Source organism: Tauraco erythrolophus, chromosome 9 (genome assembly GCF_009769465.1).
Source record: "Tauraco erythrolophus isolate bTauEry1 chromosome 9, bTauEry1.pri, whole genome shotgun sequence".
Lineage (NCBI taxonomy): Eukaryota > Metazoa > Chordata > Aves > Musophagiformes > Musophagidae > Tauraco > Tauraco erythrolophus.
Genome location: NC_141473.1, coordinates 15,897,699 through 15,913,405, shown reverse-complemented (window position 1 = coordinate 15,913,405; position 15,707 = coordinate 15,897,699). Strand labels below are relative to the sequence as shown.

Here is a 15,707-nt window from a genome sequence, read left to right as displayed (position 1 = left end):
GTGGGGGGCCTAAAATATGGTTTTGCTCTAGAAATGCGAATGCTCTATTCTCTTAATTCTTCCTTTAGGACTAAATTGACAAAGTACCTGCTCATTAAGTACATCTGCTCATTAAGGTAATGAATTACCTACCTTATCTTGAACTGAAAGCAAGGATAATACATTGTTAGCATCACTGCAGAACTGCAGTCTGTTTGAAGATTGCAGCAGAAACTGGAGCTCAGTTCCCAGGGAACTGAGAGGACGGCATGTTGTTCGTAACACTTTGTTCATTAAAAGAAACACGATCCTAGTTTTCAGAGTTAAAACACTTAGTTTTTAGGAGCTCTTCCCACTGAAGACGGAGTAGATTGTCTCACCCTACCAGCACAGGGGCTAGCTTCACAACCATCAGTAAATACCAGTTGGTATGGCCAAGACTAAGGTAAAAGTAAAATGCTGCCTGGAGAGGAAAAAAGGGAGCTTGAGTGAGTTGTGATTTTTTTTTTTTTTCTCCTTTCTAAAATGTGAAAATATTTTGGACTCTAATATCTGTGTATTCAGTTAGAGACCATAAGAGACATTAGAGGTTCAGGTGGTCTGAATTAAATTGGCTGAAATGCCAGGATATTTGGAAGAAAACTACTGTTTGGGAATCGTAGAATGCAACCTTCTATTATTACCTTTCTTATTTTTTAAAATATTTTTCTAACTTACATCTAGAAAGATAATTCAGAAAATGATGGTGTAATGCTTCTGAGGTAGCAATTTCTCCCTTAGCTTTGAGGCCGGATTTCTGTTGCCTGTCTCAAGGGATGCTAACTGTAAAGGTTCAGCAGTCAGAAATGCCCATGTGCTTGGCTGTTTCTCAGCTCTCAAAGCCAACCAGATTAAGGTAACAGCAATCTCATGAAGAATTCATCTGTGACAGGTATCGGATTCTGGTATCTCGTGCTGCTAAGGGTTTAGTTGAAGGATGTTACTCTGGCAAAACTGCCCCAGTGTGCTTCCTCAGCCTATGCTCCAGTGATTGCTTGGTACAGGTCTAAACTGACAGTGTTGCTGAGCAAGAGGATTCACCTGCCATTCGTTCCTGCTGTCTCTTCTGAGGGGAGCAGCTGATGTGAAGGAGGAGACTGGGGACTTGACCCAGGATAAAACTCTCTAGACAGGAAAAAAAAGAACAAACCAATGTGTTTTAACCTGGGTCAGTGCTCAAGCCTTCATTGCACGCAGATATGTGAGTGGTTGTGTCACCCCTGTAGCAGGTGTGCATACAAGCAGCTCTGCGTTAGGGGCAACAGACAGTCTCTCTTAGCACCATTGGCCTGTTACACCAGTTTTAAGCTAATATGCTGCAAAGAGTTTGTCCCCACTGTCGTCAGTGGTCACTGATGTGACTCTTTGCCAGGATCTAAGCACACGTTCTGTTGTGCTGATACAGTGCAGGGTGGTTTTTGCGAACTGTTATTGCTGTTAAGAGAAATATCAACATAACAGTTGCCTAAAGCTTCGGTTTGGGTACTGGGCTTGAGACAATACTGCTAGGAGCCCAAAAGGTGAGAACTTGAATGCTACTCAGCAGGGAGTCTTGAGTAGGAGGTTGCTGACACGTTGAAGGCATCTGGCTGCAGTGGAGTCCTGTTTGATAGGGTATAGAAGCATGGTTTCAAATGTGTCTGATTTTGAGGGTGGCTGAAAGTGGAATGACCTTAAAAGCTCCCTAGCAATCCTTTTGCCTGACATTGCTAGAAGACTTTGAAAGCCCAAAAGCTTTTTCATGTTGCTGCTTTGGTGATTAATTAGGTCATCACTTTGTGCGTTAATTACAGTGATGTTTTTCTTCTCATTAGTTGGATTATGGAAAGTTTTTTGAGTCTGTGGGATGGGAAGTAATGCAACCTTTGTGGCCAAGGGAAGGATGATTTCAAACTTTGAACACTGAATTTCAATTATGTCTTTGGGTACTGTGAAAAAATGCTTCTATACACTGTAGAAAATGTAGCTGGTAAGTGCTTTGGAGAGCAAGATAAATGCCTTTTATTCTAAAGAAACACTTTGGATGAGGAATTTTAAACTGGATCCTTCGTCCAGAAGATTGTGTTGCATTAATTAATGTAAAGCTCTTGCTGCTGACAGAGGGGTGTGAACATGATATACTTTGTATAATGTTCTTCATGGGATGTCTGGAAAGGCTTAACAGGGAACCTCTTAGGCAGGGTAGTGTACATGAACAAACGCCAATTGCTTTTGCTTACACTTTTTTGTAGTTATTTAGTGTCCTCCTTATAATTTTACAGCACTGCTTTGGAATCGGAGCTTGACATGAACTTTTTATGGACATTTGAGATGAACTTGTCTGAGGCAGATATTCCCTTCTAAACTCATGAAGCAAATAGATCTGCCATATGTTGTTCTTGATTCTCTTGTTCATTAGCATTTGAAAGTTGTGGCTGCTTTGAGGTAGCCCATGTGTGACATCTTGAGCCTTGTTGAAGGAGCAGACTATGCAGTTCTCACTGGATAGCACCTATTTTTCTTCTATTTCTATTTCTATTTTAGAGAGTAGTTTCTTCACTGCATGGTCAAATGGTAAAAGAAGCAAGAAAGCTTTTCTTTGAGTGCACTGTGCTATATATTAACGCTGGGTCTAACTGCTAAAGATGCTGAGTAGAGCATTTATTTAAATTGGTGGGAACTCATGGTGCTCAGCATCTATTTTCTTTCTCCGAAAGATCAGTAAAGAGTAAAAACTAGAGGACTCACAGTATGTGTTGCTGCAGATGCCCAGTACTGTCTGCTGTCTGTGAGCTTACCAGTAAATTAGATCCTGCTGATGAGATCCAACTATGCAACTCAGTCATTTGTGAGAAGAAACTATTCTCAGTAAGATAAATGCTGTGGTTGATGATGGGGACAGAAAGCACTTCTTTGAATAATGCCTATAATGGCATATTCCCCCGTGTGTATGTTTAAAGGAAGAGTCTATGGTTATATGAAATTGAGGGCATTTAAGAGGCAGTTAATGACAAGTGAAAATGATAGCTAGGGTAGATTAATTGTTAAATGAATTGTGCCTGCACTTGCTGTCATTTTAATGTGGTATCAGTCTAATTATAAGTATGATGTTATATAGCAGGAAGGCATCCGGAAACAATCCTGTGCGCTTAGGTTTAGGTCGGAGGAGTTTAAAGGCTTAGCCATCAGGAGTTTTTCTCAAGTGTAGCTATCTTTTGCTGTGTGGTGTTTTTCCTTTTTTTCCTCTGGAGTACCAAAAATCTATATTTTGATTAATTTTGCTTTTATAAATCTTTTCCCATGCTTTTTTGTCAGTGCAATAAAGCAGTATTTTCTCTTGATCAGTTTAATATGAGTTTTGTTTAAACTGCTTTTGGAATGAGATAATATTAACTGAACTTGATCTGGAACACAGCTCATGGATTTTTTTTTTTTTCATTGCACTTTATCTCCAGGACTATTTATTTGACTTTGATTTGGCACAGGGCTACTTTATATTCATGCCTTCAATGTGAGTGGAGATAAGGGAAATGATCAGGATGGAAGAGGACTGAGAGCAGCCAGGCGTAGGTCTCATCTTGTCATTGCTCTGAAGAAATCTGTCTTTTGAATTGATTCAGAATAACAGTGGGGCAGAAAGGCACTGGCAGAAGCTGTATGTCTCTAGCAAGCTTTTTCACACATGGTCCATAGCCTCACTTGAGTGAATTGTGTGTGGTTTCTAGATGAAGTGAAATGTTGCCGCATAATCTTTTGGTAAAGTTTAGTGGTCCCTGTTAAGACTTAAATGCATTGAATGGTTCTTAGGGCTGTTTTTTCTGTCTGATAACAGTTTTTTTTACTTTTTAAAGCATTTGCTGTGTTTGGAGGGGAATCAGTTTGGGCCCAAGGACATGTACAGGATGTGAGCTTTGATTGCTTTCAGCCTGCTAATCTTCATAATCTGTGCACTCAAGCAGAAGAACAATAACGCTCTCTACGCAGTAAGATAGGAAAATACTCAACAGAAAGCCTTTCCTAGGAGGAGAGGAGGCCTTCAAGTGCATCTTCTAGAAAAAAACACAAACTTGGATGGGGACAGGTACAGACACAAGCAACAGGAATCATGATTTCCTTCCAAAGAATTCTTGGTGCATGCTTTGCTCAGTGTAGCAAAGTGAAAACGAATCGTTACCAATGTAGTGGAAAACAGAAGTGATGTAGAACAGCTTCTGAAGCTAAGGGCAATTTGTAATGTGAACAAATGGACAGCGAGTATCTGAATAAATAAAATTTGGAAGTGAAAGGATTTCTAACACTAAAAACACTGAGGGTCTGGGGCAGGTTTGTGATCAGTTAGAATGATGCAATCTAAACGGATCTAATGCCATTTAAAACTAGACAGGAGAGGATTATCTTGTAGCTGAGAATGTGAGAGGCTGGGGAGAGCCAGAATCCCAGACTTGCACCAAGAGGAGCCTAGGTAAGAGATGCCTGCTGAGGTTCTCAGTGAGCAAGAGTTGATTTTAAAAACTTATTTTTTTTTTTAATTTTAATTCCCCCCATCCTTGTCACTAATGTTATCAGCTCCAGGGCGTTACAGAGATGAGTCAGATCAGGTTGGTCAGTGGCTTAGGACATGATTCAAATGGTATTTACCAAAGTATGAGGCTTGTAAAAACTCGTAGCTTCTTTTTGTAAGTTATTTGCTTCCTGCATCAATGATTCAGAACCTATTAGTATTAATAGTCTAGCTGGTTCAAAAAGACTGATGCCACTCCCTCCTGCCAGTCAGGGATCACTTCTCCACTAAAGGAAGACAGTAAATGACTTCTGTAAAATTCAGGGGCTGGCTAACAAATTGCAGTTTAGAATACATTACAGATGATGAATGTGATCTCCTTAAAGGGAAATCTATTCGTTTGACTTAGTGCTCTTACGATTAATTGCTTGCCAGATTAAATTGCTCCATAAAACGCATGCTACGTTACTCCATCTCTTCATGATGAGATTAGCTAGGCCATGCTGGTTCTTTGTATGTTAATTACAATGGTATTTTCTTCTTCAATTTCAATTGTTTAGCACAGCATGCTTTCTCCTAGCCTCAGGAAAGATGTCTATATTTTTCTTTTGACCACCGTTTTATAATTTTGTTGCCCTTTTCCCAGAAATATTCTGAGTTTCCTTTATAGAAGTATCACACACTGTAGAGGATACATTTTGAGATTTTTTTTTCCTATGTTTTCTTTGTTTTCCTGCTGAAACACAGGAATGGTACTAACCTTGCACAGGTTCACCATGAGACAGTCTAGGGCGAGGAATGTCTGAACTGAAACTGTGGAGGCAAATTTCCAGAGTTGCCACCCAAACAGGAATTTATCTGGGTATTGAAGCTCAGCTTTCTGCTTCTGTTGAAAAATGTAAAGCTTACCAAGTGGGCAGGATGTTTGCTTTTTGTCTCACCTGAAAAATCAGCGCTATAGCAGTTCAATATTCTTTATGCTGATGAAGTTTCAGGGCAGATTTGGAGAGAAGAACCGTGAGTGTTTTCCTGGTTCTTGGAGGACACCTCTGTACTTGCTGACCATACTCAATACTCTTTTTTTCTGAAAACCTACAAAATGAAAACACAAGAAGCTGAACAGTGCCAGAATTGTGGTAACAGCCTAAAATTATCGAAGGGGGTCAACAGTAAAGAGTTTAAGGAAAATTTGAGAAAAACCTATTTTAAATTCTCATTATGAAACTTGCATCAGCCTTTAGGATATTAGTTTGTTCTCCTTTCATCAGTTGGAGTCCTGACTACATGTGCAACTACCCCCCACATGCATGTACAAAACTATGCATATAACCTTATGTTCACACAGCAGCATTACAGTGGTTCTATTGTAAAGTTGTTGGTTTTCTTTATTTTCTTTCTTTTTTTACTGTTGATGTTGTTATACCACTCTAGAGGAAATATTTAATATGTACTGACTAAACTGTTAGTTGTGTTTAAAATCATTCATGTCTCTGGGTCTAAAGTGGCGTTTCTCTCTTACCTAGCTATAATATCTTTTCTTTAATTTGTTCCTCAACTTAACCCCTCTCCCTCAGTAAACAGTGTATTATCTTCTATTGGGGTTGATTCCCAAAGGCAAGACAAGTGTTTCTATTAATTAACCTAGTCTTTCATTTGTTGTGTATCCAGAGCTTAGAGAATTCAAAAAGGTGTAGCAGAACTAGGAAAGTTTCAGAAAGGAGCAGCAAAAGTGACTGAAGGTATGGAACCAGATGTATTGTGAAGAACATTTATATACATGACAAGTCTTCAGGCTGGAAGAGAGATGGCAGAGAATATACAAGAGTTTGTGAAAAATAGTAAATGTCATAGAGAAGATGAAGGGGAGCTACAAGAAGAGCATCAGAAGCTTAGATGAGCTGAAATCAGATACTGTTTTGTGCAAAACTTATTTAAGCTGTGGAATACCTAAAAGGTTATATGAATTTAAAGCGGTGATGATACAAATTAGTTGAAGAAAATTCCATCATGGGTTATTTCTAGCCACATGCAGCTCAAGATATGTGAGGCAGAGGTGATATCTGTATGATCAGTAAGAGTGTTTTCTGGGGCAGTATCATTTTATTCTTGTCTGCTTTTATGTCATTACCTGAGCTGCCATTTCTAGACACTTTCCAAGTTGGGACTCTGAGCTGGCTTTTGTTACCTCACTCAGTATGGCAATTTTTAATGTTTACATAAATGTGTCTGTCAGCAGCTTCTCAGGAATCAGTTTTTTGCTTCAAAGCCTTTACCAAGGGTAAAGCCACCAAGGGTGGCTTTCTGCTGCTGCATGTGTGTGCGCAGGAAATGTTGTCCTTGGTAATTTAGAAGAGGGATGTCTAAGGAAGACCACCTCCTGTCTAGGAGCCTTTTGCTCTTTTCTGGGAGTGGCAGAGAAGTGTGTAATTTTCTGGAGCACTGGTGAAGAGTAGAATGATTAAGCACAGAAGATTTTTCTTCCCTCATGGTTTTACTTTAGAATTTCAGTCATTACCTTCAATGTTCCTTTTTTCTCCAGAAAGAACTCATGGAGAGCTGTCAGGATCATGAACTCATAAATCTCACAAAAGTAAAACCTGTGCCAGCTGAGCAAGGCATGATTTTAATTAAGACTAACAGGATTTTTGTCTTTTTCTTTCTTGCTAGCCTTGATTCAAATGTAACCGTTGGGAAGAAATATCTTCATGAGTTCAGTAGCCTGTTGTTTGTGTCGTGGTTTAGCCGGCCACAACTAAATGCCACACAGCTGCTCGCTCACCCTTCCCCACTCCTGGGGAATGAAGAAGAGAATTAAAGGGGAAAAGGGAAGAAGACTCATGGGTTGAGATAAGAACAATTTAAGAATAATATATGAATATTTATATGTATAATGATAATAATATAGAATCATAGAATCGTCTGGTTGGAAGAGACCTTCAAGATCGAGTCCAACCATTCACCCTGCACTGTTAGGGTCCCTAAACCATATTGCTCAACACCAAATCTACGCAGGTTTTAAACACCTCGAGGGATGGGCACTCCACCACCTCCCTGGGCAGCCTGTTCCAATACTTCACAACCCTCTCTGTGAAGAAATTTTTCCTGGTATCTAACCTAAATTGAGGCAACTTGAGGCCATTCCCTCTTGTCCTGTCATTCATAACATGGGAGAAGAGATCGACCCCCATCTCCCTACAACTTCCTTTCAGGTAATTGTAGAGAGCGATAAGGTCCCCCCTGAGCCTCCTCTTCTCCAGACTAAACAGTCTCAGCTCCCTCAGCCGCTCTTCATAGGACAAATTCTCTAAACCCTTCACTAGTTTTGTTGCCCTTCTCTGAACCTACTCCAGCACCTCAACGTCCTTCTTGAAGTGAGGGGCCCAAAACTGGACACAATACTCCAGGTGTGGCCTCACCAGTGCTGAGTACAGGGGGACAATCACTTCCCTGCTCCTGCTGGCCACACTTTTTGATATATGCCAGGATTCCATTGGCTTTCTTGACTGCTTGGGCACACTGCTGGCTCATGTTCAGTCGGCTGTCGACCAGCACCCCCAGGTCCTTCTCTGCTCTGCAGCTTTCCAGCCACACTTCCCCAAGCCTGTAACGCTTCAGGGGGTTGTTGTGGCCTAAGTGCAGGACCTGGCACTTGATCTTGTTGAATTTCATACAGTTAGCCTCAGCCCATCAATCCAGTCTGTCCAGGTCCTTCTGTAGAGCCTCCCGATCCTCAGGCAGATCAACACTACCTCCCAATTTAGTGTCATCTGCAAACTGGCTGAGGGTGCACTCGATCCCCTCATCCAGATCATTGATAAAGATGTTAAAGAGAACAGGCCCCAACAGTGAGCCCTGTGGAACACCACTGGTGACTGGCTGCCAGCTAGATTGAACTCCATTCACCACCACTCTCTGGGCCTGGCTGTCCAGCCAATTTTTGATCCAGCGAAGTGTACACCCTTCCAAACAAGTGATGGACAGTATAATTGCTCACCACCCAGTGACAAACGTCTGTCCTGTCCCAGTAAACAATCCCAAAACAGACAAGTCCCAACACTGCAATCCCAGATGATTGAGAGGCCTGAAAAGAGAACGAGAGCGGGATAGTACTCCAAGAGTCTAAGAGCGAGAGCCTCTGGAAAAGCAAAAGTCCTTCTTTCCAGACAACCCTCATCGCTGTATTGGACATGACATTGCATGATACGGAATACTCTGTTGGCCAGTTTAGCCCTCAATCCTAAGTCTAAGTTCAAATCATAAGGGGAGTTGTGGACCCTTTGTCCTGACTATGCTGCTGCCCAGCCTGTTGTGCTCCTGGACACTGGCAAGAACACGGCAAGCTGAAGAGTCCTTGATGTCTCAGTGCCAACCATAAACATCAGTGCACTATCAACGTTCTTCTAGCGAATCCCAGACACAGAGCTCTTCTAGTTGCTAAAAAGAAAGACAAACTCTGTCCCAGCCAAAACCAGGACAGTTTGTCAGCTAAAGAAGGCTGAGTTGGTGGGACTGAGATCATCTGAGATGACCTTGATTATAAAAAATAAAAGTTAAAGGATCTAGGTTTTTTTATTTGGTTAAGGGGATAAATCCTTTTACTGAGCCTTTGTAGAGCAAGAAATTGAACAGGGATGTAATCTGTTTTTTCTGTTGCAGGTTACTGTTCTAAAGGAAGTTCATGTTGGATAACTTATCAGTCATTCCTTTTTCCTTCTGGCTACTGCAGATCCCCATGCACTACTCTATAAACAGATGTTTAAAAGGTTCTTTTGCTGAAATCTCTGAAGACTAACTTTGATTTCACTAAATCAAAAAAAACCAAACCCTATCATCAATTCTCAGTGCACAAGTTAGATGGGTTAGGAAAACAAACGGATCAGAGTGGGAGATCTCTGCTGTAAGTGCCTCAAACAATGATCTGTTCTTTGTGAAGAACATTTGTCTATGAAGACTAGCCAAGGTGAATTAAAAGAGCATTTTCTGGAAACGGGCATATGTGAAGCCGTATATTTTAGTGTCATCTGCTGTCCTGTGTTGGCCCAGCTGTGGGCTATGATCTGTCTGGAGGTGGAAGGGTCTTTCTCTCACTGAGGAACTAAGGCTTTGTGGCTCCAGCTGGTTCTCCTGCCCAGTGCTGGTCTTGCAGGCTAGTTCTGTCCTTCGATCTGTGCTGCCTACAACAAGCACCAACACAGCAGAGGCCAAGAAGGGTCTCCTTTGGACTACACTGCCGACCTGAGTGCCAAACTGAATTTGCCACTCAACCGATTCTTCCCCAGTCCGTGGTGCCTCTGACAGGGAAAGTCATCTGCGTTACAGCCTTTTTATCTTAGCATGGGGAGGGAAATGAAACAGAGCTATCGTATTGATTGCAGTCTGATGTTGCAAAGCAGTTTAAGTGATCTATTGCATGCAAACATGGCCCTGACTGTTTAGCCTCTAGACGAGGCAGGTACAGTACTGTTTGAAAGGTTGGGTGCCAAAGATGTCTCTAATTCTTGACTTTCTAAGCAAACCTTTCCGTCTGCGTTACCAGTTACTGAGTTGAAAGAGTTTGCACAGTGCGGAATGATGCTTCTGTGGAACCCTACTAAGGCCCCATCTGCTAAGAGCTTGTATTGATTTGTGTCTTAGTTTATAAAAGCCTTCAATTCTCCTTGTGTAAATGCCATAAATAATGCAGATGTACTAGATGAAATGTGCTGTAAGAACATCCCAGAAATCATTTTGGTCTGGGTTGAACTCAGCTAATCTAATCATGGTTAGGAGTTTCTCAATAGCTGTGGAGCAAAAAGTATATTGTCTTAGTCTAGCTTAATATATTAGCCAATACGCAGGGGTAGGAAGATAGGTATCTGAAAGTGGTAATCAACTTTATAAAACAAGAGCTTTTAATGTTAAAATATTACAAAACTTCATCTGAGACTAGTTGTGAATTATATATATACACACACAAGGGAAGTACAGTAAAATCCAGTCCTGTGCCTGTGATTTATCTGCATAATCCTCACATTTGTATGCCTTTTTGTCAGAAGGACTGCAGTGCTTCAGAGGCTGTATGTATATGTCCTAAATAAATCATTTTTCCCACTCATCGCAAACAGCCACTTTGTGCTAGCAACATTGCAGAATCCATTTTAGTAGGGGACATTGATGAATAATTTGTCCTTTTGAGATTCCGTGGGCTTTAGGGCAACAAAATGTATTTCAGGTTGGACAAGGTCCAGCTCTGTATGAGAACTCCTTGGCAGTCTTGTAGAAAGTGTATGGGAGTTTTAGAGGTGACCTGTTTTTAGAAATTTAATTGGATTTTTGCTCTATTTTATGTCAGTTATGTGTACAGAAAGCAAAAAGGTAGAGAGATGTGATATTTGTTAGATTGTCTGTTTTTTTTCTTTCCCCCCCTCGTTCTGTTAAAAACATCCAGCATATCAAGACTGTAGAAAGAGGATGATTTTTCTTCGAAGTAGTCTATGGTCATGGCAGCTTGGGGGGTTCTCTGCACTGGAGAGGTCAACTGATGGACAGTGGCTCCTGCAGAGGCGAGAGAATGTATCTGTATGCTCATAAATTCATTCTAATCGATGTTTCCCTGGCAGTTACTTGATGTTAGTTACCACGGTTGCAAGATGAAGAATGTGTTTACGTGCTATTAGCATTGTTAATTGAGAGGAAGCATGGGTACAGCCTATTTTCAGAGCTGAGACATGTCTTCCTGTCATTTTTCTGCACTTGATGGTCCCAAAACTGCTGATGTGATCAAATAGCACACTGTAGACTACAGCTATAAGACAATTTCAGAACTCACTGGTTCTGCTTCTGATTGTTTAGCGTCAAGTATTTTGTCTTGGCTAAAGCAGACAAACCATATGAACTAGGTTGGCCATCAACAGACAGTTTTTAGGAATTTGGGGTCATATGTCAGCATTCATTACCAGAGGAACTTCTGGTGCCCAGAGGAACTTGGAGAGCTCTTGAACGTCAGCGCAGGGGGAGACTTCAAAAGTGATTGAGATTGCTGCTGGTCAGACTCCGCTTTAAATTTTCGCTGTTGGTTTTCCAAGTATTGTTTGCTGACACGCATTTATTATAGCTCATCTGTGCAACTGGAAAACTTGGGACAGTAGAGAGAAGTATTCAAGAACTTTTGTATGTTAGTTTTATAGCAAAGATTACCAAAGTTCTATGGACATATGAAGCTCCATTCTTTTGGAGCTAGCAGTGTGCATCAATAACAACACTGCAGATTCTAAGAATAAGTGATGTGACAAAGCGCTTGTCATGGAGCATCCCCAGAGGGCAAGAATGTCAAGAATGCACTTCCTTAGGTGCCGAGTATGAAAATAGTGTTACATGGTAAGTTGTTCAGTGATCAGAAAAGACATAAGAATTTCTGATAAATTTTTGCAAGTTACTGGAAGACTGGCAGAAGGTTAAATCATGAAGTAGATGAGGCAGTGTGGTCTGAATTGCTTTTTAAACTGTCAGGCAGTGCCGTTCATGAAAAATTGAGTGCTGGTCTGCAAAAGGGGACTGTATCTTGAAAAGCAGCAACTCAAGAAACATTGACTGGCCGCTTTACTCTAGGTGCCTCGTGAAATGTTCAGCTAAAAAGGTTTATTTGACCCTTGAAATATTAGCAAGAGCAGGAAAGTGATTTTACGATTGTCTGGTGTCTATTTCAAAAAGTGTATTGAAAAATTGGAGAAAGGGCAGAGAAGCCTCAGTTATGAGAGGCTAGTAAAATGCTTTCAATATTTCAGTATCTTAAGCTCTTTAGAACAAAACCTGGGGTATGCTCTTTAGAGTGGCGCATCTTTGAGACGACAAAATACTAAACTAGGAACGGAATGTAAGGCTAGACACTGAAACCAAATTGAAACTGCAAATTAGGTACCCATTTTTTTAATAGGTAATTAACCATTGTAGTAAGTCACAGAAGGGATTGACTTTCTTTCCCTCTTTGTGTCTGAACAGGGTACCTATATGAAAGATTCCCTAGCTAGCTGCTGGCATGAGACTACATAGTGCAAGGATAATGTTGAATAACGCAACAGCCTGTGATATACAGAAGTTCAGATAAGCTAATCTACTGACTTGTAGATTCATGAATCAATTAATGGATAAAAGATCTCATTTTTCATTTAAAACTTCACAAATTGACTCTGGATTTCTGTGTTTCAGGCTTGTATTTTTGCATTGGGAAAATTCTTCTCCTGTACATCAGCCTTAGACCTATTGAAATCTATCCATGCAGCAATTAAACAGAAAGGCTGCCCTGAGACTTATTTTGAGGAGCTGTTGCCCTTAAGACCATAGGATAGAGGCGACGCTCAAGATGATGTCAGTGGGCTGCAAGCTTTTCATATTTCTGCAGTTTGCAGTCACGGTGATGACGATGCTCAGTGAGTATGGGCCAGGATGGAGTTGTACTTGTGGAGAAGTTGCTCACTAGCTTAACCTCTTGGTAGAATTATCACATTTGTAATTTATATTTTCAGCCATACATGTTTCAGTTTTTGTATGGGAGCAGGGATTTTGCGCATTGTGTTTCAGAATGGCAAGAGTTTTATACTAAGTTGTAATAGCAAAAGAAAGCTAGAGTGCTTCAGGGACTTCAGAAAGTCTATTTTTAAGTCTATTTCTTACTTCAAAAAAAAGTTTTTACTGAATGAGTTTTGCTTAGCCTTCCATGTTTAGTCATGGAATTAATGGACAGAAGCAGTAAATCATGCTGAGAATTGGCCTCAAACCCAGAGAAAGGTTAAATATACTGTTTTTTCAGCAAAGTCTCTCTTTTTTTCGAAACTACATACATGTAGAGTAAGCGTGCAGGTGGTCTGCGGTTTGAAAACAACTGGCACTTCCTATAGCAACACTTCAGATGTGAAGGTAGATGTGTCTCCACCATCAGGAGACAGTAGACTGTGCCGAACTCTGCCCCAGTCGAGTGGGCTGTGGTCAGTCCTAACTCCTGCTAGAGCTGGAAGAGAACGTGATCTTCAGCAGCTATCTGACTGCAGTTTCCCTGAAATGGCTGAAAACACTTCAAAAGTGATGATAGGACTGATGATATATTAAAAACCATTTAAGGAGACAGGAGAGGCATTCAGTACTTAATGCGACTCTATTACTGGGTCATGAAGAGCTGGTTTTGAGGGAGGATCTAAAAAAGCCCAGTACAGCCTGTTTTGGAGCTTTCCTGAGCTGGCCCAACATGTAACTGCAGAGAATCTCTAGGGGCTACAGATTGATCTTTGCTCTTTTCATGTTGCCTCTTAATTCTGCCTGTTGAATAATGGCAAAGGTGTTTTGGGGCAGTAAGTCATCAAGGTTTGTTGACACTCAGGTTCACTGGCACTCAGGTTTGCCATTGCTATTCAGGAGGTTGAGCGCTGTGTTTACTCCTCTCCTGTGCCATTTGCGTTGAGGCAAGAGGTTCTTTGTTTCTCTGCTGGCTCTCCCTGTTCATCACTACACAGAAGGAAGCCTTAAAAGTCGCCTGAATATTAATTTTTCAGGCTTTCTGAGAATTGTGGGAAGTAAAAGTCAGGGAAAGTATATTGGCTCCTGTTAAGGCAGATCGGGAACATGCTAAGCAACAAACAGGCGTGCCAGCCTGGGATAATACGCCCCAAACGTCCTGCTGTCCGCACCTCTAGCCTCCTGCCGGGGGCCTACGGCTGCGTTTATCTTGCAGTGACTTTTTTTGTACAGAGCAGTTGTACATCTCCTCCGAATGCAGAGATACAGCATCTGAAGGCTTAGAGATCCGTAGATCTTGAGCTGAGCTTCCTGCTCTGTGGCAAGAGGAGCCCTGGTAGAAAGAGGAGGTGAACCATTAGTCCTGAGCGCCTCGCAGTCCGCTGTATGTGCATGTGCACTGTGCAATGAAATACGGCGTGCTGGAGCCAGTGAGTTTATTTTAGAGATAGCTTGGAAAGAACTTGGATTTAACCATTTTCCAGTGGAAGGCTGAAATCAAAACACTTCACAATATTTGTCAATTCTTATTTTGAAATATCCTCACCTCAGTTTTTTAAATTATTGGATACCTTCAACACCATTTGTTACAATTTTTCTCCAAATCTTGTATTTCAAAGTTGAACTGAAATCTTAAATTTTGTCCAAACAAAGTTTTTTTTATCAATTCAAATTGAGGATAAATATGAAATTTTAATGTAGAGGTTAAAGATTATACACTTGCGTTTGGTATTTGAAACAAAGCCAGACCTCCGAATTTGAAATCCTTCTTAAGAAAGGGATCTTCAACTCGGTTCTAATTTTGATTCTTTCTTGTTGAGTGTCACAGTGGGGCTTGTCTGTGAATATAGTTCTGCCCTTTAGATAGCATTCAGGTTTCTCCATGCCCCCCCCCTCCTTTTTTTGCTTTTTGTGTGTTTTTTCCCCCCTGCCCACCGAGAGAGATTTCTGCAGTTTTTCATATAGTAAGCATGTTGCCAAGCCTTGGCACTCTCAAACTGGTAAGTGTCGTTGCTCATTAGCATCAAATGCCACAGCCCATATCACTTTTGCTGTGTTGCTCAGCTAGCACGTTGACTGTTAAAGCAGAAATTAATCCTTTTGATACTGAATGGGTTCTGTAATAATCTGACCTGTTATTTAATATAATAATCAAAGTTCTCTAATGACTTGCATGGCTTAATTCCTTTAGGAATCTTGATACAGACAAGGAAATTTTGCCATGCAAGCTGACTTCCACAGCACTGGAGAGCTGGTGGTGAAGAATGCTTTTTAAATATAGTCAGGAAAATGATGACTTAAGCAAGTGCAGTGTGGGTGAAGAGAGAACAGCGTTTGGTAGGTGAACAATAAGCAGCCCGATTGCTTTATATTGCACTAACAGGTTTTCTGCTGCAAGTTTGACTAGTATTTTTGGAGCAAGATTTTTACAACATTTTACCTGGCAAAAAATGCCGTATCAGTTAGGCTAGAGCAGTGTTTGATCTGAGTTAAATTGTCAGAAGTTTCTAAGTGTGCGCCTATCAACAGTAAGCAGTTATGCATGCGCTCAGAATGAATGTTGGCCAAGGTAATAGAAGACGTGCAGATTTTTTTCCTCTTTAAATGTGGGGGAATCTGCAGTATCACTCACAGAAATGTTGTGCAGTAGTTACTGGCAGTGTAAAACTTTGTAAGTGACCTGTGTATGTGCTGAATGCCTTCTTTGTCAGGTATACCTGTTCCT

The 15,707-nt window shown here is 41.0% G+C and overlaps 1 protein-coding gene across 6 annotated transcripts in view; it reads left to right on the top strand.

Annotated features, from left to right (window-relative positions):
* Positions 1-15,707, top strand: part of ARMH3 (armadillo like helical domain containing 3) — a 125,320-nt gene that overhangs the window by 68,816 nt on the left and 40,797 nt on the right. The window contains exon 24 of one of the 6 annotated variants that reach the window (XM_086616951.1): positions 9,155-10,545. The exons of the other annotated variants lie outside the window; for them this stretch is intronic. Within the exon in view, the coding sequence (XP_086473077.1) occupies positions 9,155-9,167 (13 nt within the window). The 3' untranslated portion in view covers positions 9,168-10,545. Of the gene's footprint in view, positions 1-9,154; positions 10,546-15,707 lie in introns of those variants that run through there. 6 annotated transcript variants of the gene reach the window in all.